The 26,504-nt window shown below is 38.1% G+C and overlaps 1 protein-coding gene and 1 long non-coding RNA gene across 4 annotated transcripts in view; one reads left to right on the forward strand and one right to left on the reverse strand.

Annotated features, from left to right (window-relative positions):
* Positions 1–571: 571 nt before the first annotated feature.
* Positions 572–26,504, forward strand: part of xkrx (XK related X-linked) — a 31,313-nt gene continuing 5,380 nt past the window's right edge. Inside the window, exons 1-4 of one of the 3 annotated variants that reach the window (XM_069893111.1) lie at positions 572–678; positions 1,107–1,224; positions 2,692–2,867; positions 25,958–26,295. In XM_069893111.1, coding sequence (XP_069749212.1) covers positions 2,823–2,867; positions 25,958–26,295 — 383 coding nt within the window. In that variant the 5' untranslated portion in view covers positions 572–678; positions 1,107–1,224; positions 2,692–2,822. Of the gene's footprint in view, positions 679–1,106; positions 1,225–2,691; positions 2,868–11,463; positions 12,352–23,559; positions 23,638–25,957; positions 26,296–26,504 lie in introns of those variants that run through there. The other 2 variants (XM_069893112.1, XM_069893113.1) reach the window with 2 other exon arrangements.
* LOC138740470 (uncharacterized) lies at positions 10,767–12,856 on the reverse strand. Its single transcript, XR_011342929.1, has 3 exons — positions 11,324–12,856; positions 10,977–11,060; positions 10,767–10,873 (listed from the first exon to the last, which is right to left on the reverse strand). It is a non-coding gene; the product is annotated as an uncharacterized lncRNA (long non-coding RNA).

The raw sequence follows: 26,504 nt of genomic DNA on the forward strand, positions 1-26,504 counted from the left end.
TTAGTCTCAAAAACTCACCAGAACAAATACATTTGGAACACTAGCATTTTAATTTGTCCATATAAAAAGTGCCCACTCTCCATCTATTCTAGCACCCAAATGTTTTCTAAAACAGTACAAGATTTTTTGTTTCTACAATGACAAGAACTGCTGGCTGAAGTGGAAGCATTAGCAAATGTGTCTGCTTCTGGATGGAAGGAAAATCCTTGAAGTGGCATAAATTATTTGGCCTTGGGAACCCTCATACAAATAGCCCGGTGCTGGTATGATTCATTTCCAACAATCATAATTATCTTGCTATATGCATGATGTAACTTCAACTACCAAAATGTTTTTCCTCTTGATCCCCATTGACCAGTTTATCAGAACACCCAGAAGTCACTCTCAGTCAAACACTGCCTTGATATTAACAGCAGTCACTCTCATTTCATGTCTAGAATTAAACTTTGTTCTGTTTGGACTAAAGCTGTTCAGAGGTTTAGTCAGGTGGTCCTGATAAGACTCTAGTTAAATATCAGTGAGTCACTGAAGTTAAACAAGAAAGCTTGCAGTCCCTGGGTTGAGTACAATACACAAAAGTGCTAGAGGAACTCACCAGGTCATGCAGCGTCTACACGAAGTAAAGGGTAACCAACGTTTTGGGCCAGAGCCCTTCATCAACTTATAAGCAAAAAACAGGTAGGCACCTAATTCTTTGTCCTGAAATTGAAGAGAATAATACATTGGATGCCGAGGCTGCTGGAGCGGTAAGTGAGTCCTAGGGAAATGTTTGAGTGTCGGGATGGAGGGGGCCAGGGCAGATGTGCGGAGAAATTGAGATGTGGGTAAGACTGCGATTGCGGGGGGGGGGGGAGGTGTGGGAGCATTGGAGGTGAATCTTCAGACATTCGGTGACACGGGGGACTCTCTTTTCCTTCTCTCTCTCTCTCTTTCTCTCTAATTGATGAAGTTGGACTGTAAGTTTGACTGTAAGAGGCACTTAGGCAATTCCTGCCAGTTGCGAATCCGTCTGCCTTCCAGCAGACAAAAAGGAATTTCATGTAATAGGACGCTTTTATTACTATGACAATAAATTGAATCTTGAGAACTGGAGTTTTTTTTTTAAGGAGGAGGAATCTCCGATGTTCTGGAATAGAGCAGAAGTGATGGAGATGGAGGAATTGAGGGAATGCAATAGAATCCTCACAAAAGACTGGGAATGAAGAGGTGTCATCAAAATAACTGGTAGGTTTGTAGAAGATGCCTGAAGAGAGTTTGTCTCCCAATATGGGGACAGAAAGTATGAGAAAGGGGAGGGTGTTGCCAGAAATGAAACAAGGGAATTTGAGGTTGGGGTGAAAGTTGGCAGCAAAGTGGATCAAATTCACAAATTCATCATGTAATAGAAGAAGAGTTGAGGAGGCTTGCCCAGGGTGCAGTGCTAACTTTTTGAAGCGCTGGAGCTCACCAAAAATGGCAATAAGGAGTCTCATGAGACCTGGCCTTGATGGCCGTCATGTTATATTTGGCATTGTATAATTCAGAGCTAATGGTAGGGTGAGGAAGGAGGACGACTAGTCATGGAAGAAACAGGTATGTCCAGAATAGCACTTGGGGTTGGGGGCCACCCGGAGCGGAGAGGCCCCATGAGGTGCCGCTCCAGCAGCACTGCACCCCTGGCCTTGCCTGCATAGGCTTGCAGCATGGATTGCTCCACATAGCCAGCAAAAAGGCATGCATAGCTGGGATGCATGTGGGTACTCATGGCTACCCCCAGAGTTGAAGAAAGTGGGTTGAGCCAAAGGAAAACTTATAAAGGGTGAGAACAAGTGATATCAGGTGGTAGAGGAGGAGGATTGGTTGGGTCTGTTATTGAGAAAGAAACTGAGGGCTTTGAGTCCTTTAGTGTGAGAGATGGAAGTGTGCAATATTTGAACTGTAATGCTGCCACAAAAAAAATGAATTTCATGACATATTCATAATAAAGACTGACACCACCTGCAAATTGGAGGAACAACATCTCATCTTCCGACTGGGCACCCTCCAACTAGACGGCATTAATATCGACTACTCTGGCTTTCGTTAAAACCCCCCCACCACCCCACTTCTTTCCCCTGTCGCCTCTCCATTCCCTGTCTCCTTTCACAGAGACTTAAATTCTTACATCATCCCTTATCATATCCAATTAACACCTTTTGTTGGCCTCTCCCCCATTTGTTTGAATTCAGAGACTTCTTCATCTGGTTCTTAATCTGCTTATTCACAAGATTTGGCCCATCGAGTCTTCTCCGAAATCCACCGTGAGCTAAACTGTTCTCACATCTAGTTCCAAATTCTGGCCTTTTCCCCATATCCCTTGATACCCTGACTAATTAATACCTATCGATCTCCCCCTTAAACTCCCTCCACTGCTGTATGAGGAAGGGCTCAGGCCCAAAATGTCAGCAATATATCTTTGATTCCTAGAAATGCTGAAAAGACTGGCTGAGTTCCTCCAGAATTTCAGTATGATTTTAATACAATTACAGCATCTGCAGACTTCTGTGTCAAGAAAGCCCTGCCCAACTACCACCAGCAATGTAACCTGCTGTACCAGAGGTCCCAGGACACTCAATTACTGCAACACCAAGATAAGGAAGACCTACGGTTCTTTTTGGGTCTGCATTTTGGCAAGTCAGATCACATGGCTGTGCTCTTTCTGCCTTTATACAGACAGAACCTGAAAAGAGAGGCTCAGAAGAACAGGACAGCTAGAATGCAGTTTAAGGAGGCCGAAGAACAGTTACAGGAATTCCTCGAGTCAATAGCTTGGTCGGCGTTCAAGTACTCAGCTGAGGATCTGAATGATTACACCTGGACTGTCACAGACTTTATCAAAACATCTGTGGGTGAGTATGTCCCCACAAAATCGTTCATGGTTTTCTCTAACCAGAAGCCCTGGATAAACAATGAAATCCAGAACCTGCTGACAGCCAGATCATAGGCATTTAAGTCCTTAGATCCAGATCAAATAAAGAAAAAGCAGTTATGACCAATGAAAAGCTATCTCCTTGGTGAAATGGAGATTCTGGATGAAAAGGGAAACAAAGGACACCTGTGGGAGGGCCTAAATGGCATAACCTGTTACAAAACCAAATCCAGCGCAGTAGCAAATGGCATAGCTTCACTCCCAGAGGAACTCAATGTCTTCCACGTCTTATTTGACCATAGTAACAGCGAAGAACCAGCCCTCTCCATCCCCACATCCCTATATGATCTCCTCTATCTGAGGATGACGTGCGTGCTGCCTTCAGGAGAGAGAATCTTTTTTTTTTTAATTTTTATTTTTCACACTATAAACCACATTGATCAAGATACATACATGTTCCTTTTCAAATATATACAGTGTCGTTTTCTCCCCCGTTGTTTGATGGGTTTAATGTACCTTAGATTCTGAATTTTAAATGAATGGGAGGGGAGGTAGGGAGGGTGGGATGGGAAGGGGGGGGGGGGAGAAAACGACACTGTATATATTTGAAAAGGAAAATGTATGTATCTTGATCAATGTGGTTTATAGTTTGAAAAATAAAATAAAAACCCGTCAAACAATGTTGTCACTCAATAAAAACAAACAAGAATTTCCACTGAGTCAATTCTTTTCATTCCCTTCTCCTTCTGTCATTTTAGGTGGTAGATGTCCCCGGTAGGTTTTCTCTATTGTGTTTCATGTATGGCTCCCATATTTGTTCAAATATTGTAATATTATTTCTTAAATTATATGTTATTTTTTCTAATGGAATACATTTATTCATTTCTATATACCATTGTTGTATTCTCAAGTTATCTTCTAATTTCCGGGCTGACATAATACATTTTTTTGCTACAGCTAGGGCTATCCTAACAAATCTTTTTTGTGCACCATCCAAATCAAGTCCAAATTCTTTGTTTTTTATGTTACTTAGGAGGAAGATCTCTGGATTTTTTGGTATATTGCTTTTTGTGATTTTATTTAATATTTGGTTTAGATCTTCCCAAAATTTTTTCACTTTCTCACATGTCCAGATTGCATGAATTGTTGTTCCCATTTCCTTTTTACAGCGAAAACATCTGTCAGATACTGTTGGGTCCCATTTATTTAACTTTTGAGGTGTAATATATAGCCTGTGTATCCAGTTATATTGTATCATACGTAACCTCATATTTATTGTATTTCTCATAGTTCCTGAGCATAACTTCTCCCATGTTTCATTCTTTATCTTTATGTTTAGATCTTGTTCCCATTTTTGTTTAGTTTTACTTTGTTTCCTCGTTCTCCTTTTCTTGTAGTTTAATATACATGTTTGTTATAAATTTTTTGATTATCATTGTGTCTGTAATCACATATTCAAAATTACTTCCCTCTGGTAACCTCAGACTGCTTCCCAATTTGTCCTTCAAGTAGGATTTCAGTTGGTAGTATGCCAACACTGTATCATGAGTTATATTTATCCTTCATTTGTTCAAAGGATAATAATTTATTTCCTGAAAAGCAATTTTCTATTCTTTTGATCCCTTTTTTCTCCCATCCTCTAAAGGAAAGGTTATCTATTGTAAAAGGGATTAGCTGATTTTGCGTCAATATTAGTTTTGGTAGTTGGTAATTTGTTTTATTCCTTTCTACATGAATCTTCTTCCAAATATTGAGCAGATGATGTAATACTGGAGAATTCATACGTTGTACCAATTTTTCATCCCATTTATATATGTTCGGGTATCTTCTCCCCTATTTTATCTAGTTCTAATCTAGTCCAATCTGGCTTTTCACTTGTTTGATAAAATTCTGATAGGTATCTTAATTGTGCGGCTCTATAATAATTTTTAAAGTTTGGCAGTTGTAAGCCTCCTTGTTTATACCATTCTGTTAATTTATCTAGTGCTATCCTCGGTTTCCCCCCTTTCCATAAAAATTTCCTTATTATTTTCTTTAACTCCTTGAAGAATTTCTCTGTCAAGTGTATTGACAATGCCTGAAGGTATTGTATCCTTGGGAAAATGTTCATTTTAATACAGTTTATCCTTCCTATTAGTGTTAGTGGTAAGTCTTTACAATGCTCTAAGTCGTCCTGTAATTTTTTCTTTAGTGGATAATAATTGAGTTTATATAGATGGCCGAGGTTTTTATTTATTTGTATACCTAGGTATCGAATTGCTTGCATTTGCCATCTGAATGGTGATTCTTTCTTAAATTTTGAGAAATCCGCATTATTCATTGGCATTGCTTCACTTTTATTTGAGTTAATCTTGTATCCCGACACTTCTCCATATTCCTTCAATTTCTTATGTAATTCTTTTATTGATATTTCTGGTTCTGTTAAGTATACTATAATGTCATCTGCAAATAAACTGATTTTATATTCCTTGTCTTTTATTTTTATCCCTTTTATTTTATTTTCTGTTCTTATCAGTTCTGCTAGTGGTTCTATGGCTAACGCGAACAATAAGGGCGATAGTGGGCATCCCTGCCTTGTTGATCTGCTTAATTTAAATTGTTTTGATATATATCCATTTACTGTCACTTTCGCCAATGGCCCTTTATATAATGCTTTAATCCAATTCATATATTTCTCTGGTAAACTGAATTTTTGTAGTACTTTGAATAAATAATTCCATTCTACTCTGTCAAAGGCCTTCTCTGCATCTAAAGCAACCGCTACTGTTGGAGCTTTATTTCCTTCTACTGCATGAATTAAGTTAATAAATTTACAAATATTGTCTGTTGTTCGTCTTCTTTTAATAAATCCAGTTTGGTCTCGATTTTCTATTTTTGATACATAGTCGGCTAATCTGTTCGCTTATAGTTCAGCTATTATCTTATAATCTGTGATAAGTAAAGATATTGGTCTATATGACGCTGGTGCAAGTGGATCTTTCCCTGTCTTTGGTATTACTGTAATTATTGCTGTTTTGCATGAATCTGGTAAGCTTTGTGTTTTATCAGTCTGGTTGATTACTTCCAGGAGGGGAGGAATTAATAAATCTTTAAATGTTTTATAGAATTCTATTGGGAATCCATCCTCTCCTGGTGTTTTATTATTTGGTAGTTTTTTTATTATCTCTTGTATTTCTACTATTTCAAATGGTTCTGTTAATTTATTTTGTTCCTCTATTTGTAATTTCGGTAGTTCAATTTTAGTTAAAAATTCATCTATTTTGTCTTCTTTCCCTTCGTTTTCAGTTTGGTATAATTGTTCGTAGAATTCTCTGAAGTTTTCATTAATCTCCGTTGGATTATGTGATTTGTTTGTCTTTTTTCCTTGATGCCAATACCATTCTCTTAGTTTGTTCTGTCTTAAGCTGCCATGCTAGAATTTTGTGCGTTTTTTCTCCTAGTTCATAATATTTCTGTTTTGTCTTCATTATGTTCTTCTCCACCTTATATGTTTGTAGTGTTTCATATTTTATTTTTTTATTGCCAATTCTCTTCTTTTAGTTGTGTCTTCCTTCATTGCTAATTCTTTTTCTATATTTGCTATTTCCCTTTCCAACTGCTCTGTTTCCTGATTGTAGTCCTTCTTCATCTTGGTTACATAACTTATTATTTTCCCTCTGATGAACGCTTTCATTGCATCCCATAGTATAAACTTATCTTTCACTGATTCCGTATTTATTTCAAAGTACATTTTAATTTGTCTTTCAATTAATTCTCTAAAATCCTGCCTTTTAAGTAGCATGGAGTTTAATCTCCATCTATACATTCTTGGAGGGAGGTCCTCTAACTCTATTGTCAATATTAGGGGTGAGTGGTCCGATAATATTCTAGCTTTATATTCTGTTTTTCTAACTCTGTCTTGCATGTGAGCTGATAACAGGAATAGGTCTATTCTTGAGTATGTTTTATGTCTACCCGAATAATATGAATATTCCTTTTCCTTTGGGTGTTGTTTCCTCCATATATCCAAAAGTTGCATTTCTTGCATCGATTTAATTATAAATTTGGTTACTTTGTTCTTTCTGTTAATTTTTTTTCCCATTTTTATCCATGTTTGAATCCAAATTAAGGTTGAAATCCCCTCCTATTAGTATGTTCCCTTGCGTGTCTGCTATCTTCAAAAAAATATCTTGCATAAATTTTTGATCTTCTTCATTAGGTGAATATACATTGAGTAAATTCCAAAACTCCGAATATATCTGACATTTTATCATTACATATCTCCCTGCTGGATCTATTATTTCCTCTTCTATTTTAATTAGTACATTTTTACTGATTAATATAGCTACTCCTCTAGCTTTTGAATTATATGACACTGCTGTTACATGTCCTATCCAATCTCTCTTTAATTTCTTGTGCTCCATTTCAGTTAAGTGTGTTTCTTGCACGAATGCTATATCAATTTTTTATTTTTTCAGTAAATTTAGCAGTTTCTTCCTTTTGATTTGGTTATGTATTCTGTTAATATTTAAAGTCATATAGTTCAACATAGCCATTTCATACTTTGTTTATCTTTCCTTTCCATTTCCTCATCATCACCTTTCCTTCTTATCCATTTCTGCTTTCTTGTTTTGAACACTTTATAAGACAACATTTCTAAAACATCAAACATTTCCCTTATTCTCCTATCTAAAATTTCTTTAACCCCACTATCCCCTCCCCTTCCTGAGTTGCCCTTTATCCCTTGTCGGGCAACCACATCTCCCCTCTCCATTTGGGTTTGCGAATTCACTCGCAAGCGTCAACTGATTTCGCAGTGACCGTAACTCCTCCCCACCCAGCCCCCCCCAGAAAAGATTCTAATTTTCATATACAACAAAGGTCACTCTCTTAATTCCTCAGGAGAGAGAATCTGAGGAAAGTGTTGGTCCAGGCAGTGTACCTGGCCAAGTATTAAAAATCTGTGCTGACCAACTTTCTAATGTATTCACGGATATCTACAACAGCAGATCAACTCCTGTCTGAGCTGCAGGAGTACAGGAGACAGGGAAAGGGGAGAGAGGCAGAGTTGGAGGAAGGCAATGGGGAAGAAGAGGTGCGGGGGGGGGGGGGTTTAAACAAAAGCCAGAGAAGTCTATATTTATGCCATCTGGTTGGAGAGTGCCCAGTTGGAAGATGAGGTGCTATTCCTCCAATTTCTGGGTGATCTCAGTCTGGAAGTGCATGAGACCATGGATAGACATTTCTGCAAGGGAATGAGATGGGGGAATTGAAAATGGGTGGCCACTGGGACATTCACAACAGAGCTGAGGTGCTCAACAAAGCAATCTCCCAGACTATGTCAAGTCTCTCTGTTGCAGATGAGACCACAGTGGGAACACTGGATGCAGTAGATGATCCCTGCAGATTAACAAGTGAAATGTTGCTTCCCTTTGAAGGACTGTTTGGGTCCCCAAATAGTAGTGAGGGAGAAGGTGTGGGTACAAGTGGAGCATCTCCTGCAGTCACAGGGGTTGGTCACAAAGCAACAATTGGTGTGGAGGGAGGAGTGGACAAGGAAGTCACAGAGGGAGCAGACCCAGTGGAAGGCAGACAGGTGAGGAGGGGGCTTTTCAATTGCTATTCAAATAGCATTCCAACCTGAAAGCCATACTGAATAATGACATAAAACATTATGGTGGAGCACCTCCTGAAATTCTCCTCAACCAAGTATCAGGGAGAAGCAGCCATAGCTAGAATGTATAAATTTTAAGATGCAATAGCCAAAAATACAAAGAAGAACCACAGTTTTATTTCTAAGTAGCAGGATATCTGCCATTGCCCGGGAAATAAGACAGTCGGTTGACTACATGGTTGAAACTAAATAGCCAAAAAAACTTGATGGTAATTCTCAGCAGACTCTTGTCTGCGCATGGAATACCTGGCACTGATGCAGGCTTCGCGTTGTTCCTCAGTTTCCTGTCTGGAGGGCTGAGCATTGAGATGGATGTATCACTGCTGTTCTGTTTCCTGCTGCCTGCTCCTTATATGTCTGGAAGCATCAACAGTGAGGGGCGAGACTGATGTTCCTCTGCTGCCTCTTGCTTTCTCCTTTGTCTAACTCTACAAGCTTGTGAAGAGCTTCTGACAATGTTGCTTTGCTTTTTTGGGCCCATATTGAACTGGGTTTGGCCATTTGTTTTTATTCTAAACATTGACGCACAGCACTGTGACTAATTGAGGTGTCCCTGGTGCAAGTTCAATTTTTTTCTGAACTTTTGAACTACATTTAACCTTAAAGGTTAAATTCAATGTTGTCATGACATTCAGCATCAAATGTTACCCCTACTGAACCTCCTTGGACATTTCTAGAGTGCTCCATATTGATTTGCATGGAGAACAGACAAACAGACCGGCACACACAAATATTTATTAGATGTAACCTGTGCAGTAACTAGTTTTGAAATTAAAAGTACAGGTGTATCAACACGCAGCAACTTTTGACCAGCTCACAGCAGGAGGCCTCTTCAGAGATATACTGTGGAAATTTTGTTTTCATTGGCCTAACTTACAAACAATGGAAACAAACAAAGATTCTTCTTTGCCAGAGAATCAAATCCAGGAAGGTGAATTTGTGCAATTTAGCATATCATACCTGGTCATAGTCAAATGTGTTCTGGGTTTTAAGTCCTCAAAATCTTTTGGACCATTCGTGAATTATTTAGTTCCAATAGATATTAATAGTCTTGTCAATTAAGATGTATTCCCATTGTAAATATGTAATGCTATGGTACCATTTGTATTGAAGTAAATTATGCAATTGTAACTAGTGAAATGGAATTGAATCACCTCCAATGATCTTTGTGCTTCATTATATTTATGTACAGCAAAACCCCCAGTATCCAGCACCCATAGGGATTGGTAGATACCACATAAATGAATCAACCAGTTGCTTGAGATTGCATGATTGGTGATTTTTTACCTATTTATTTTGTGATTTTTGCTTGGATTCTGGATAACCAAGAGTTTACTGTACTTGAGTTCAAAATATTCTTCTAAGATATTCTTCAACTATGCATGTCAGTTTGTTGTGCTGAAGAAAGAAAGACCTGTTACATCTACACATCTCGTCCCTGTGCTCATTCAAAATCACAATAGCAAGTGACACAGAGCACTCTTCTGCATGTTTTCACTTGAACATGTCATTAATTGAAACAAAGCACAGACTTTATTACTTGGGTGTCACCCTCAATTGATCATGAACCTTTAAACATCATGTCCTGATAAGATCTGAAGAGATTAAAATACACTTTACATCCTTTCCAACAGATAACTCGACCCTGAATCTTGTTATTCAGCTTCATTTTAGACCAGCTAATGAGATAGGCCAGATTGCTCACCAGTCCAAAAGTTTTATTCCTAAAACAGATGCACTATTCCCATGGAAGAATTTACCAGATTGACAGGAAAAAATTCAACCCTAATCTTTCTTGGAGAAATATAACATGTCTACTGATTCCTGGGAATATCTGGCCCATTACTGCAAGGTTCAGACTGCATTAAGAACATGAGAAACTTTGGTCTACCTCACCCCTTTGTTTCCCATCTACGGAAGAGTCTGTGGTTCCAACACAGCTACATCAAACCCCAAAAGTCTACAGTGTAAGTAAATCATCCTTGACCCAGAAGGGCTGCCAAAGAAGACTCGTCTATTAACTGCTTTGGGTTATCTTAGTATCAGAAAAGAAACCACATAAACAGACCCACTCTTCAATAAATTATAGAATACAAACATTTTTTAGAAGCGGCCAAAGCGAAACGTAAAAATTCATTTTGATACATAGTCAGTTTTAGTCCTAAAGCAATCGGCTTAATATCCCCTAGTAAAAACAACATTGGATCAAACCAAATGGTAGACTCACTTTTAATACTTGCTCCAAAAACAATTGAACTTGTATCCAAAAATTCTTAACTATAGAAGTAAAGGTCCAAGTTGAATGAAAGAAAGTACCTATCTCTTGTCCACATCTAAAACACAAATCCAAGGAAATTAAATCAAATTTCTTTAATTTTTGAGGGGTTAAATACAATTGATGTAAAAAAAATTATATTGTACTAATTTATATCTTACTTTTATAACCTTAGTCATACTATCCTTACACAAATTTCTCCAAACATTTTCGTCTACCTGTTTAGATCAAGTTCCCATTTCATTCTAAAAAGAAAAAAGAAAAAAAGGAAATGTCACTGTGTATATTTTAATAATCAACACTTGTATATATTATTACTGATATGGTTCATGGTGGAATAAATTTAAAAAGTTCTCATTTCATTCTTGATTTATGAACATTCAACTTAGACATTTTATTTAGTCTCAGAAATAAACTTATTCGTTTTGTAACAATATTAAAATTTGGGGAGAATTTATAAGATTTAGAGTAGGTCACATACATTCACACATTTTAAAACAGATCTTACTTGAAAGACTGAAGAATTCACATTGCAGGATCTCTAGAGAAAGGAAGCACGTCTCACAAGTAGGTGTTCATTGAATTGATGTTGTAAAATGCTCCACCCATTATCTTGCTGGGTTTTGGGGCCCTTTGGGTTGCGAGAGGTCCCGGGTTTATTTCGGCTGTCTGACCTGTTGAGGTTCTCCAGCATTTCTTTGACTGCTCAAAATTCTAGCCTCTATGTCTCTGTCTCTCTCTGTCTGTCTCCCTCTGTCTCTGTCTGTCTGTCTCTCTCTGTCTCTGTCTCTCTGTCTGTCTGTCTGTCTGTCTGGGCCACTGGGAGTCGGATGGTTTCCAGTCCCCCCGCCCCCCCCACTTCAGGATCTGGGAATCATCACGCTGAGGAGCGTGGATGGAAAGGCAAACACTCGCGTGGCTCAGTGCGCCCCCGAACCGCGTCGGCGAGTCGCGGAGCGTCCGCGGCGGCTGTGAGAAGTCGAGTGTGCGGGAACGGAGCCAAGAGAGGCGTCCGGCCGGCGGGCGGGCGCCCCAGCAGCTGACACCCGAGCGCGGCAGCTGTTGAATGCCCCACTGACTGACGCAGCCTCTCTTTCCGGGACTTTCAGCTCGCCTTGTTCCGTGAAGTGGAGGAGCTCATTAACATTCGCTGTCCGAAGCCGCTGGACGAATTGGGCGCTGGTCTGTTCCTCGGTGCGACTCCGGCTTGGCCTGGCGGCGCGGGGTTCTCGTCTTCCCCAACACTTTGTAGGGGGGGTGAACCGGTTCGGCAACTTTCCTGACGCCTGCTTTTTGTGTCGGTTTTTAGCGACGGGGGAGGGAAAAATTAGGCTCTGTCAACAGGGAGGTGTCCCGGACCACACTTTGTTTCCAAAGCGGGTTCGGCTCGGACCAACAGCCCCGTGAAAGGACGGTCTTGGCAGGAATTTAACCCCTTTTATCGACTCTGGACACTCGCAATGAATGAACGATTCTTGAAAAGTGCTGCTGCCGTTCGACTCTCGGAGACGGAGCAGGTCAAGGTCAGAATATCAGGTAAATTTTATTGGCATTTGGCTGAGTTGCATTGCAAGCAGAAGTCGGTGCTTCAGCAGAAAACTGGACGTTCTTGGGGCGTGTTCACACTCGATTCATTATCTCGTTTAAAGTTCATTAAAAAGTCGCGCTGGTTGTGTATGAAATTGAAATGCCATCCACACTGAAACTCTGTACCGTGACATTTCTGCTGGGTGGTCTCAGACCCTGAACAATGCCCCTCATTTGAGTAACGTCTTAATTTTAATGCTCATTTCTTGCTTTCAAATTCTTGCATAGTTTCACCACTGATATCTCCTTCAAAACATCAGCCTTGTATTACCTTCACACTTGGCTCCTTGCTGAAATGAATTGCTGTTTGTTGTGCCTTTAGTTGCCAAGCCCCAATCTTTGAAATTCTTCTTTTAAAAGTCTCCACCACCTTCTCTAATTTCCCTGCTTTGAGAGACCCTTGTAAACCTCTCTTGGTCAGCTATTTGGCTGAAGTTTTTTTTTGGGGGGGGGCGCTTGGTAATTTTGTAAGGAAATAACACAAGATGCATGGATTGCTCCATCCTTTTGAGTTGTGAAATGTATTAAAATTGTGCAATCATCTGGTCTTGGGGTAGATCTTTGATGAAGGAGCTGGAAAATAAAATTGCAGTCAAAAGCATTGCTCAGTGATATTGTAGAGTTGAGATAAGACCGTTCATCCCTGCTCTGCCATTTGAATTGTGTCTGTTATATTTTTCCTCTCCCTATAACATTTGACATCCATACAAATCAAGAACCTATCAATTTCTGCTTTAAGTATACCAGTGACTTGGCCTTTCTGGCCATTTGTGGTCATGAAATCCACAGATTCTCCACATCTGGTTGAGTTAATTTCTCCTCATCCCTGTTCTAAAGGCATATCCTTCTGTTCTGATGCTGTACTTTCAATATTTGGTAGATTTCAATGAGATCTCTCATCTTTCTAAACTCCAGTGAGAAGAATCCCAGAGCCATCAAATGCTCTTTGTATGTTACTTGGTAATCATTGGATCGTTGTCGTGTTACCTCCACTGGGCCTTCTAACACCAGCACATCCTTTCTTAAATACGGGGTCTGAAACAGCTCACAATACTCCAAATGTGGTCTGACCAAAGCCTAAGCATTGCATCCTTGATTTTTTTAAAATTCTGATCCTCTCGAAATGAATGCTAACATCCTGTACTATCAACTCAACCTGCAAGTTTACATTGAGTTAATGTTTAGGGAATCCCAAGACCCATTGGACCTCTGCTTTCTGAATTTTCTCCCATTTAGAAAGTAGTCTATGCCTTTATTTCTTCAACAGAAGTGCATGACCAAACACTTCCATCTGCCACTTTGCCCATTCTCCTACGGCTCCCCAATTTCTCAACATTACCTTCTCCTTTTATCATTTGCAAACTTCAAATATCTCCAGATCATTAACTTGTAATGTGTGAAGTTGCAACTTCACACTGACCCCTTTGGTACACGACAAGACACAAGGAGCCAACCAAGAAAGGTCCTCTTTATTCCTACACTTTGCCTTCTGCCAGCCAGCCAATCTTTCCTGTAATACCACTGGGTCATATTTTGTTTGGCAGCCTCTTGTGCAGCACCTTACTATCTGAAAATCTGTAAATGCCATCCACTAACTCTCTTTTGTCTTCCCTGTTTGTTTATTTCCTCAAAAAATTCAAACAGATGTGTCTGACAAGATCTTCCTGAAGGAAACCGTGCTAACTTTAGCTTATTTTATCATATGCATTCAAGTACCCTGCAACTCATCCTTCATAATAGAATCTAGAAGTTTACCAACCTCTGACGTCGGGCTAACTGACCGATGATTTTGTCTTTTTCCTTTCTCCCTTCTTCAAGAACGGAGCATAATTTGCAATTTTCCAGTCATCTGGAACCATTCAGGACTAAAAATTTTATTTTTCATATGCATCAAATACAAACATGTATTTCTTTTATTATTTGTTGGTACAGAGATTGGTAATGATTGAAATAAATATCTTATCCTTGGAAAAATGTTCATCTTTACAGAATTTATCCTTACTATTAAAATGATGCTTAATTTTGTTTTCATCCCTCCCCTCCCCCAAAAGAAAGAATAAAAAGAAAGAAGAAAGCACACCTGAATATATTATATATCATTCACTATTTATATTTTCTAACATTAATTCTATCTTAAACCTATTATTTGGGAGGAGCAGGTGTAATGGACAATACGGGTATATTTTTATCAATGCTATCCATATATGGTTTTCAAATCATAAAATTTTTCTGGTTGATTCCTTAAATTATGGTACACAATTTTGTATTTCCACATGCCATCTGTCTAACCCTACAATATTGTCTGACTTCCATGTTATTGCCATACACTTCTTTGCCACCGCTATTGCTACACTCAAAAACTTTAGTAGTTGATATTTATCTAACTTCAATTCAATGTCTGTTTCATATAAATCACCTAGCAGAAATATTCTGGGATCTTTTGGTATTTGTATCTTCATAATTTGTCCCATTAATATACTCAAATCTTCCCAAAAACATTCAACTCTTCCACACAACCAAACTTCATGCAATAAAGTTCCTATTTCCTTATTACATCTGAAACATTTATCAAAACAATTTAAGTCCATGTAATTTATAGATGGTGCAAAAAATTATATTGTACCATTTGATATCTGACATGAATTGTATAGGTTGCTCTTTCATGACAAAATCTTGGACCATACCTCTTCCTGAGTTTGTACATTTAAATCTCTTTCCCACCTTTGTTTTGACTTGTATAATTCCTTTTTCTGAGTTGCCTTGTAATTTTATATACATTTTAGTAATACATTTTTCTATAAATGTATCAGTTATTAAATATTCAAACTGACTTTGCTGCAGAAGTCTAAAATACACACCTAACTTTTTAAAATATAATGTTAGCTGATAACAGAAAATAGTTCGGTATATTGTATTTCTCTTTCATTTGTTCAAAAGTCAGAAAAAAGGAACCTAAAAAACAATCTTTATCCCATGATTATGCCAAATATCAAAAGAAGGATTATTTAATGTAAAAGGAATAAGTAGGTTTTGCTTTAATATCTTGGCAATCTGAAAATTCTTTAAATGGCGGTGCTGGCTCGACGGGCCGAAGGGCCTACTCCAGCTCCTATTGTCTATTGTCATTTGTACAAAATATTTTCTCCTATTTTATTCTTTTCAATCTGTACCCACACTGTCTTTTCCCCATTTTGATGACAGGAGGACAAAAATCTTAATCAAGCTGCTTAATAATAATTTTTAATAGTCAGCAATTTTTGTCTTCCCTGATCAAATTTCCAAGTCAGTTTTTCCAAGGCTATCCTTGGCATTTTATCTCGCCAGATATTCTTACATTTTTATTTAATTCTTGAAAAAAATTTGTTGGTACAGGGCTTAGTAATGATTGAAATAAATATCGTATCCTTGGAAAAATGTTCATCTTTACAGAATTTATCCTTACTATTAAAATGATTGGTAAATCTTTCCATCTTTTTAAATCCTCACTAATTATTTTTAATAATGGTAAATTATTTAAAATTCCTGTCAATATTAATTCCTAAATATTGTTTCCTTTTGCCATTTAAAATTCGTTAGATGTTTGCTTTGAGTATAGTCCCTGCTATTCATAGGCATCACTTCACTCTTTTCTACATTAACTTTGTAGCCTGATATTAAACCATATTCTGCCAATCATACATTTATTTTCTTCAATGATCTTTCTGGTTTTGTAAGATATACTATAACATCTGCAAACAAACTAATTTTATGTTCTTTATCTTCTATCTTAAAACCCTTGATCACATTATCACTTCTGCCAATGCAAATAAAAATGGTGATAATGGGCATCCTTGCCTAGATTATCTTTCTAATAGAAAAGGCTTAAATATTTGCCTATTTTTGACCACCTTGGCTTTTGGATGATTGTACAAAGCTCTTATTCAATTTATAGAAGTATTTGGTATTCCAAAAACATTTAACACTTTAAACAAAAAGTCCCACTCTAATCTATCAAACACTTTTTCCATGTCTAGAGCCAGTGAAACTGCTGGTATATTTTCTGGGCAACATTTAATAAACATAAATTTAACTAATTGTCTGCAGATCTTCTATATTTAATAAATCCAAATTGATCCATATTTATTAATTTAGGTAAACATTTAGCTAATCTAATAACTAATAGTTTGGATACAATTTTATAATCTGTATTTAATAATTATATTGATCTATAAGAAGATGGTAGCAAAGGATCTTTCCTTTTTTTTGGAATAACTGTTATTAATGCTGTTTTTAATTATTCTGGTGCATCATGAGAATCTTACTATTGATTCAATAATCCCATAAAAATATGAATTAATAACTCTGAATTCTTTATAAAACTCTGGAGAGAAACCATTCTTTCCTGGAGCCTTGTTATTTGGCAAAGATGTCAAAGTGTCATATATTTCAACATCTGTGAAGGAATTCAATAATTCAATTTTTTCTCCATATTTAATTCAGGTGATATAACTTGCGATAGATATTCATCTATTTTTTCTCATCCTTCAGAGACTCTAATTGATTTTTTTTAATAATAAATTCCTAAAATCATCATTAATTTCCTGCATTTTGTAGGTAAGTTGACCAGAGTCCCTTTTTGTTGCAATTATGGTTCTTGACAATTGTTCCATTATTAATTGCACACTAAGACTTTATGGGTTCTACCCCACAACTCATAATATTTCTGTCATGTATGGCTTGTATCTCTTTCTGCTTTATAAGATTGTATTAACTTTCAATATTTTTGATTCCAATAATCCTCATTTCTCATCATTTTTCTGAACATGCAATTCCTTTTCTAAATACAATATATCCTTATCCAATTGATCTACTTTTCTCATATACTTTCTTTACTTTAGATGTATAAGTTACTATTTGTCCTCTTAAATAGGCCTTCATAAAGTCCCATATAATAAAGTTATTTGTTACTGAATATTCATTAGTGCCTAGAAAAAACTTTATCTGTTGTCTTATAAATTCACAAAAATCTTTCCTCTTTAAAAGTGCAGTATTAAATCTCCATCTATAACCTACATTTTATTCTGCCTCCAATATAATTGACATAACTAAAGGTGAATGGTCTGATAATATTTTTGGTTGATATTCAATCTTTTGAGCTCTGGCTTGTAATTGTGTAGAAACTAAAAACATATCTAAATGTGAATATGTCTTGTGTCTAAAGAATAAAATTAATAATCCCTATCATTAGGATGAATCTTTCTCCAAATATCAGTGAGCCTCATCTCATTCATAAAAGTGTCACAGTTTTAATTATCTTACTTTTAAAAACAGTTCCACCGGATCTGTCTAATTTCCAGCCAAAAGTAAAATTAAAATCTCCACCCATTATTTTTCCCTGGGCATTTGATAATTGTATGAAAATATATTGCATAAATTTCCCATCCTCTATATTTGGTGCATATACATTCATTAATATCCAATATGCTGAATACATTTGACAATTAATCATTATATATCTTCCTGCTTTATCTATAGTTGTATCCAATATTTTAATAGTTAAATTTTTATTTGTTAATATAGCTACTCCTCTGGCCTTAGAATTAAATGAAGAAAACAATACCATTCCTACAAAAGCTATATCCATTTTAGTTTTTCCTTTCTATAACAATAATTTTTTTTCCATTTTATCATATTCTGAATTCTGTTAATATTAATACTAATAAAATTCAATTTTCCTGCCATTGAGTACCAATATTAAATCCTCTGTCCATCCATCATCCCTCTCCCACTCCTCTCACTCCCATTGTATTAATAATATGTGTTACAATGTCCTTAATCAATTCAGGCTCAAAAAAAGAAAAAAGAGAAAAAAAACTAAAAGAAAGGAACCCCCCCCCCCCCCACCCCGAGGCGTGTGATGCTATTTCATCTCTATTTCCCTGATCTATTCGGGGTATGATCAAAATCACTCTTGTACACATGACTTTGCAGTAATTAGCTTCATATTCCCCACTAGCTCACTCAATATAGCATACAATCCCTTGTTATATTCTTATCATCAATTCTGATTCTATCATTGATCTTTTAAAATATATATAGATCACTTGTAGGTTAAACCCTTCTCCCCATTTAAACTCTCTCAAAACAAGTTTTTTTTTCAGTTACAGCAGAACTCCCATCAAATAAACTTTTAAAGTATCAGCAACTATCTGTCTTTCTCATTGGGATTTGTTTTAAAAAAAAAACTATTTCTCCCATCTGGAACAAAAACTTTCAAAACAGCTGGATACCTTAAGACAAAGGCTTAGCCTTTCTTCCACAACACAATTTTAACTGGATTAAACTGTTTTCTCTTTCTTAACAATTCAAAACTTATGTCTGGATAAAAGAAAATCTAATTTCCATTATAAATCAAGGTGATTGTTTTTCTTTCTTTGGTTTGCTTTGCTGTCAGTTTCAATACCTTTTCTCTTACTTCACATCGAAGGAATTTAACAAATATTGGACAAGACCTTTGATCAGGTTGTGGCTTTGGTCTCCGTGCTCGATGGGCTCTCTCAATCTCTAGTTTCCTTGAAATTCAGCCTGTCCCAAAGATTCCAGTATCCAACATTGCAAAAACACGTCATCACCTTTAAGTCCAACAATCTTGATGTTATTCCTGCTACTAGTTTTCCAAAATGTCTATTTTTTGCATTAATTGATCAGTTTTTGCAGCAGTTTCAGCTTTTACTTCTTCATCTGTTCTTTAGTGCCTTGAATCTCAAACTTTCTTCCTTTAATTTTTCCATCTACTACTTAAAATCTCATGTCCACCTGTTGCATTATTCTTTCAATTTTCTCTCCATTTTTTTTAACATTATCTGCTAATGTTATCATAGACTGCTGAGAAGTTTCCATATACTTTTTCATTTCAGCTGCATACATAGAAATATCTGTGATTTTTTCCCTCTTCTTCGTAATTCCTTGCTCTGAGCATTTTTCTTCCTCCTCCTGGTCTTGTTTACTGGAGCTGGAGACTTCAGGAATTTTTTTTTAAAATTGCCTCCTTTTTTTGTGTTCTGCGCATGCGTGATTCCTCGCGCATGTGCAGAAACATTTCTTCTCCTGATGCAGTTGGCTATTGTTGGAGGAGACCCTATGCAGCAGTGTTCGAGGTCTCCCCGGCTTCTGGCCTACCTCCCTTAGATGTTACCTTCCAGACAGCTCAGGATCCCTCCTTAAGGTAGGCCTTTCTTCTTTATCTTGATCTTTTTCGTGTTCAGTTTCTTGTCACTGTAGTGACTTTATCCTTCTTTGGTGACATGCTAATCTGTGTACCTTTAAATACATATTTCTTTTATCTTTACATAATGTTTATAACCTTTTTTTGCCACTTTTTTTCAGTTTTATCAAGGAGAGTAGGGATTTACAATCTAACCCCACGTCATCGTATGGCATGCCCCAACTATAATGATTCTTGAAAGATTACTAATGCCAATACAATCTCTACAGTTACCTCTTTCTGAACTCTGAGGTGTAATCCATCCAATCCAGGCGATTTATCCACCTTCAGACCCTTCAGCTTCCTGAGTACCTTCTCTTAACTAACAGCAACTACATTAATTTCTGCCCCCTGACTCAAATTTCTGTGATGTTAATGGTATCTTGCCCGGACACAAAATACCTATTCAGTTCATCTGTCATTTCTTTGTTCCCCATTGCCACTTCTCCACTGTCATTTTCCATTCCTGCGTCTTTTTTACTCTTTATATATTTGAAAATATTTTTGATATACTCTTTCATATTATTGGCTAGATTTCCTTCATATTTAAATTTTTTCTACACTATTTCTGTTTCCTTCTGTTAGTTTTTTTAAAAGCTTCCCAGTCCTCTAGCTTCTAACTAATTTTTGCAATTTTGTATGCACTCTCTTTTGCCTTTACACTTTCTTTGACTTCCTCCTTCAACCATGGTGGTCTCGTGAATGATCCTGATGATTAAACCATGAACAACTTCATCTTCGATGTGCTTGTAAAGTGGAAAGCTTTTTCCTCCATGGTTCTTATGGACCTTCATTATATCAAAGCTCCTTGCTTCCAAATTCAGTCAATTGATTTTAAGACCATTACTCTCACCTTTTTTGGAAATTGAGCTCTTTTGGTCCTTTTTTTTGGATTGAGGCTGTAATGAAGTCTGGAAAAAGGTGGACCTGATAGAAATCAAACTGAATGTCAGTGACCAGTTATTGATAGTTACTTGACCCTTGAATCACTACTGTTGGTCCTTGGCATACTAATGGAGTGAGTGTCTGGATTAGAGAAGGCCTTGTGTTTTTTTGGACAGAATGTACCTGGGCACAATGCTCTACTTTTTCAGGAAGATGTCAATATTCTAATACACTGAGATATGGCTAGTTAGATATTTATTTATTTTTGGATTACAAATATTTATCACAGTCAAAGAGAGGGATGGCATAAAATGGGTGTTTTGGCCCATGAGCCCAAGCTGACCATCAAGCACCCATTCTATTCACACTGCATCACCATCAACTCACCTCCAGATCCCACCAACTCATCTACACACTAGGGGTAATTTACAGTGGAATTTGGGTTGTGGGAGGAATCTGGAGAACCCAGACAAAATCCTTGCAGTCACAAGGAAAATGAATCAACTCCACACAGATACCACCAGTGCTAGAATTGAACCTGCCTCATTGTAGTTCTGAGGCACTGCACAACTGGCACCTTTTTGTCAAGTTTCAATCACTTGATCTGTACTCTCAGGAATTTGTTGTAGAAGGTGAATCTAATTTATGAAGACTGGCTGCTGTAATGGGAGATTGAGATTAACCAACCTCTTGGCCCTTATGACTGAAGGTGGTTTGAACCCTGGTCCCAATTGCTGCCTCTGTGACAGCATTGCACTAACTACTAAGCTAGTCGTGCTGCCCCACTAACTGCTGCGCTCGCTGTGCTCTGAAGAGAGAGTAGGAAAAGTAAGTGTGGAAGTCACAAGAGGGTGTCATGGGGACAGCAAACAACTGTGTCCCTAAGTGATGAACATAATTTGCCTTTTGGAATATACATCAGCAATATTTATGTAACTTTAACTTTGACAAATATTGATTGCTTTAATTGTTTTGATGAATTTTGGCTTAAAAATGCCCATTTTCATTTTGTTATTTTTCATCATTTCCATTATAGTTTTCTGGCATTCTATGGTTGTGTTATTTCAAAAGCCCCTTCTTAGATTAAAAAAAAGACCTGTCATGATGTGAATGGCTTATCATGTAGTCAAAGATTAAAATATTTTCGAGAGTTGGTCCAGTTCAGAGTTTCTTGTCATGTTTTCATTTTTTTTTACACTTTGTTTCCAGTTGAAGATATTAATCAAAAATGAATAGAACAGCTGGTTGTTTAGTATTTTAAAATTCTCTGGGGTCACTTAATTGGCTCTTTAAAATAAGGGAATGTTATTGAATGCATTGGGCATTTGGGTTAATTAAATATATGCTTATAAAAAAATTAGAATTGCTGTTAGGTTACATGTATTTTATAGGCAGAACAATTCTTTGCAAAGCCCAAAGGCAGGTGCAAACAGAAGGTTCTGGGCTTTAGCAACATTTGAAGTACACCCCAGAAACTGAAAAATTTGCATAGAGTTGGGGCCATGTGTTTTTTTGTAAAAGCCTGAAAATTGGCAACATTTGCAAACTGAAACCAAAAAAAATAAGTGCCTGAATCATCAGGAGGGGAGGGGCAGAGAACGAGAGAGAGGTTGTTAAAGTCTGAGAAAAGGCTGGACGGAAGAGGAGTCTGCAGCAAAGGCTCCTTCAAAACTGGGCAGAGTTCTAATATGGTAGTCTGTGGAAATTAGGAGTGGCGGATAGTCTTCCTGATGTGAGGAAAAGGAGGAGAACTCTGTGAGAAGAACCTCGTCTGGAAGACATGCCTGTTTGGGGTGTCCAACAAGCAGTAACCATCTCTCTGTAACCCTCCACAACTTTCCTGCCTGGTAATTCTAAATAAAGCACTGAAATTTGCTTGAATAGAATGACTGTTTGATTCTGTGCACACGATTGAAGATGACTGGAAACTGTAGCCTTGGAAATGTGGATAGTGGAAGATTGGCCAGTAAAAAGGACTTTCTTGAAAACACATTACACACACTTGTGCTTAGATTAGGTTTGGGGGTGGAGAGGGATTGTGTAAATAACTTGGTGTTGATCTTGTTCTATACTCAGAATTAAACTAATTTTGTTTAAGGAACCATTGCTTTGGTGTATTGGTGCAGGTATATGGGGTTCACTGAACTGGTAACAGGAGAACCTTTATCATCAACAGTAATCTCTAGCTTTTGCACATTTAAAATCCACAGCAAAGTCTAAGCTGAGGTTAAACGGTTTCAATCAGACATCAATCATACCGGTGACAAAGAAGAGTGTGCTAATCTGTGTAAATGATGATCGAGCAGTGGTCGATGATCAAAAGTGATGAAATGCTCTGAAAGGCTGTTGCTGAAGCATATTAGCTCCTGTCTGAGCGACGGCACGGATCTATCCATTTTGCTATTTGCGGCAACAGGTCAATGGTGGATGCCATCTCACTGGCTCGACACAAAGCCCTGGAATACCTGGGCAGCAAAGATATATACATCAGGATGCTCTTTATCAACGACACTTTGGCATTCAACACCATCATCCTCTCAAAATTGATCGGAGATATCTCAGACTCTGGATCCAGGGAGGCAATGTGCCATCTACGATACTTGACCTCTTCCACAGAACATTTTATCTGTCCCCCTAACTATGGAATCCCCTATCACTGCAGCTCACCTCTTCTCCTCCCTTCCCTTCTTACCCACAGGACAAGACTCCATGCCAGAGACCTGATCGCTGTGGCTTCTCCCTGGTAGATCGTTTCTCCCAGCCTCCCAAACAGTATCCAAGAATGGTATACTTGTTATTGAAAGGAATGGCCACAGGGGTGCCATGCATTTGCCTGCTTTCTTCCTTTCTCTTTCCTGACTGTCACCCATCTACCCCAGGACTACCACTGGGTTAAGTAATGCTGATGTACAGAATATATTGAGCAAGCTGCCTGTGTTTCCATGGCAGTACTTTGTAAGTTCCCCAATCTACAAAGGCAACTGCTCGGAATAATTTTATTTTTTTAAACACACTCAGAAATATACATGAGAACCAAGTGCAGACCTTTCATCACTGCTGCCTCTCAACCAGAAGAATCACCTGATACCTGATGACCTACAATAGAAGTTAAGCAAATTATTTCACTTAAAAGAAGACCCTCATATTGAGAGAATGTTCAAATCATCATGTAATAAGTTGAGGCCATCTGCAAATTGGAGGAACAACACGTTGTATTTTGTCTTGGCAGTCTCCAACCAGACAGCCTCAATGTCGACTTCTCCAATTTCAGTTAATGCCCTCCCTGGTCTCTCTTTCCCTCATCTCTCTTTCCCTCATCTCTCTGTCTTCTTTCTTCCAGCTTCCCACCCTGTTCCCTTCTTTCTCCCATCAGAGAGCTATCTTACTCAGCCCTCTGCCCTCTCCACCATAATTTCTCAGCATCCTTCTCTTCTACCCTCCTACCGGTCTCCACCTCTTGCCTTTTAGCCTGTGTTCCTCCCCTTCTTTCCTCATCCTTCTCACCTGTTTCATCAGTTGTCTGTCTGATTATCGGCACCCCCTTGGGGCTCAGGCTCAAAGTATTTTCTTTCTTTTACTTTCTATGGATGCTATGTGACTTCCTGAGTTTCTTCAGCATTTTTGTGTATTGCACGAGATCCCAGCATCTGCAGATTTTCTTGTTTTCTTCTGAGAAAAATTTCCAAAGTTTGATCATTTTAACCAGGACCCTTTTGGAAGAAACAAGACCGGGGTTAAGGGGTGGGGTCAGGAAGGGGTATGAGCATAGAGAATAGACAAAAATGTCTCCTAACAGACCATGCCAGATATTATCTTGATTATACCTCAGAATCAGAATTTCTGAATCAAAATTTATTGTCATGAACATGTCACAAAATTTGTTGTTTTGCAGCAGCGTCAGAGTGTAAAATTAGAAGAAGAGAAAGCAAGATAGTGTCTCTGGTTCAGAAATCTGATGGCCGAGTAGTACCATTGGGTGTTCATCTTCAGGCTCCTTTACCTCCTTCCTGATGGTAGAAGTGAGAAGAGGGCATGACCTGGATTTTGAGGGCCTTGAGGAAAGGGGCTGCTTTCTTGAGACACTGTCTCTTGTAGATGTCCTTAATGGAGTGATGCCCTGGATGGTGCTGGCCAAATCCTGTCTTTACCTGTCGAGTGCATTGGCACCTCCATACCAGACAGTGATGCAACCTGTCAATGCTTTCCACCGTACACCTGTAGAAATTTGCAAGAGTCTTTAGTGATATACCAAATCTCCTCAAACTCATCACGAAGTATAGCTGTTGGTGAGCCTTCTTTATGATTGCATGGGCATGGAGGTCCCAGGATAGCTCATCAGAGATCTTGAGTTTCACCCAAGAAATTGATAATCTTAACCCTTTCCCTGCTGACCCCCTTGATGAGAACTGGTTTGTGTTCTTCTGATTTCTACCTCCTGAAGTCCACAATCATTTTCTCAGTTTTGTTAACGTTGAATGCAACTTTGTGGTTATGACGTCATTCAACTAGCTGTTCTATCTCCTCCTGTATGTATCCTCATTGCCATCTGTGATTCTGCCAATGACTGTGATGTCAGCAAATTTGTGGATGGCATTTGAATTGTACCTAGTCACACAGTCATGGGGGTAGAGCAGTGGGCTGAGCACACATCCTTAAGGTGCACTTGCATTAGTGAGGAGAAGTCCTTTCTGATTCATATTGACCGATTACCAATGAGGAAATCAAGGATCCCGTTTCAGAGGGAGATGCAGAGACCCAGGTTTTGAAGCTTGCTGACCAGTATTTAGGATATGATGGTGATGAACGCTGAGCTGTAGTTGATGAAAAGTCACCTGATGTACATGCTGTTGTCAAGATTATCCAGGGCTGAGTGTAAAGCCAGTGAGATTGCATCTGCTGTGGAGCAATTGTGATGGTAGACCAATTGAGTGGGTCCAGATATTTAATTCGGTATGAGTTAATTCTGGCTATGACTAAACTCTAAAAGTATTTAATCACGGTAGATGTGAGCACTACTGGACAACAGCTCTTGGGTACTGGTATGATTGATGCACTTTTGAAGCAGGTGGAATTTCTCACTGGTTCAATGAAAGATTGTAAATGCCCATGAACACTTCAGCTAGTTGGTTGGCATCAATTTTCAGTACTCTGCCAGGTACACCATTAGGGGCCCGTCGCGAGGGTTCACCCTCTTGAAAGGTGTTTTGATGTTGGCCCCAGACAGTTATCACAGGGACACCAACTCCTGCTGGGATTCTCATTGGTAATGTTGAATTCTCTTTTTCAAAGCAAGCATAAAAGGATTTTTTGATCCAACTTTTTGTTTTTAAGGTGCACAGCATTTTGAATCTCTTTACTGATTGTGGTGGAGCATACCCACAAGTATTTGTACATTTGTTGACTTTCGTTTTAAATATTTGTTTCTAGGTGAACTTGCAACTGGAGTTTGAAATGGTGACGATGGTTGGCACTGATGGAACAGAAGCTGATCACAACTCGGCAACTCCTGTTTTACACCGGGCAAAGTTGCCAGCCAGTATCATCATCTCTACAGTCCTGTTCATAGCTGAAGCTGTAGCCGGTGGTGTTCTTTGCGCCTCATACAGCCACTGGGGTGATTTGTATTGGTTGGGGCTAACAATCACCTTCATGTTGGTACCATCTATGCTGGTTCAGTTTGCATTCATCTTAATCCATCGGGAGCTGGGGACAAGGAGGCCACTTGTGCTACTACTTCATCTACTGCAGATGGGACATATTATCAGGTTAACTATTTGTTGGTTTCAGACATTCATAGCGAATGAATGTAGATTAGATACAAATAGTATTTGTTTATGGATTAGATATAATTATGTTATTAACTGTCCATTTTTTTGTCTGATGAAGTAAAACTTTTAATGAAATGCCCTCCATTCAGGATTATATTGTCAACACGAACATTACCAAGTTAAAAGCAGTGCAATTAATTAAATTG

Source organism: Narcine bancroftii, chromosome 8 (genome assembly GCF_036971445.1).
Source record: "Narcine bancroftii isolate sNarBan1 chromosome 8, sNarBan1.hap1, whole genome shotgun sequence".
Lineage (NCBI taxonomy): Eukaryota > Metazoa > Chordata > Chondrichthyes > Torpediniformes > Narcinidae > Narcine > Narcine bancroftii.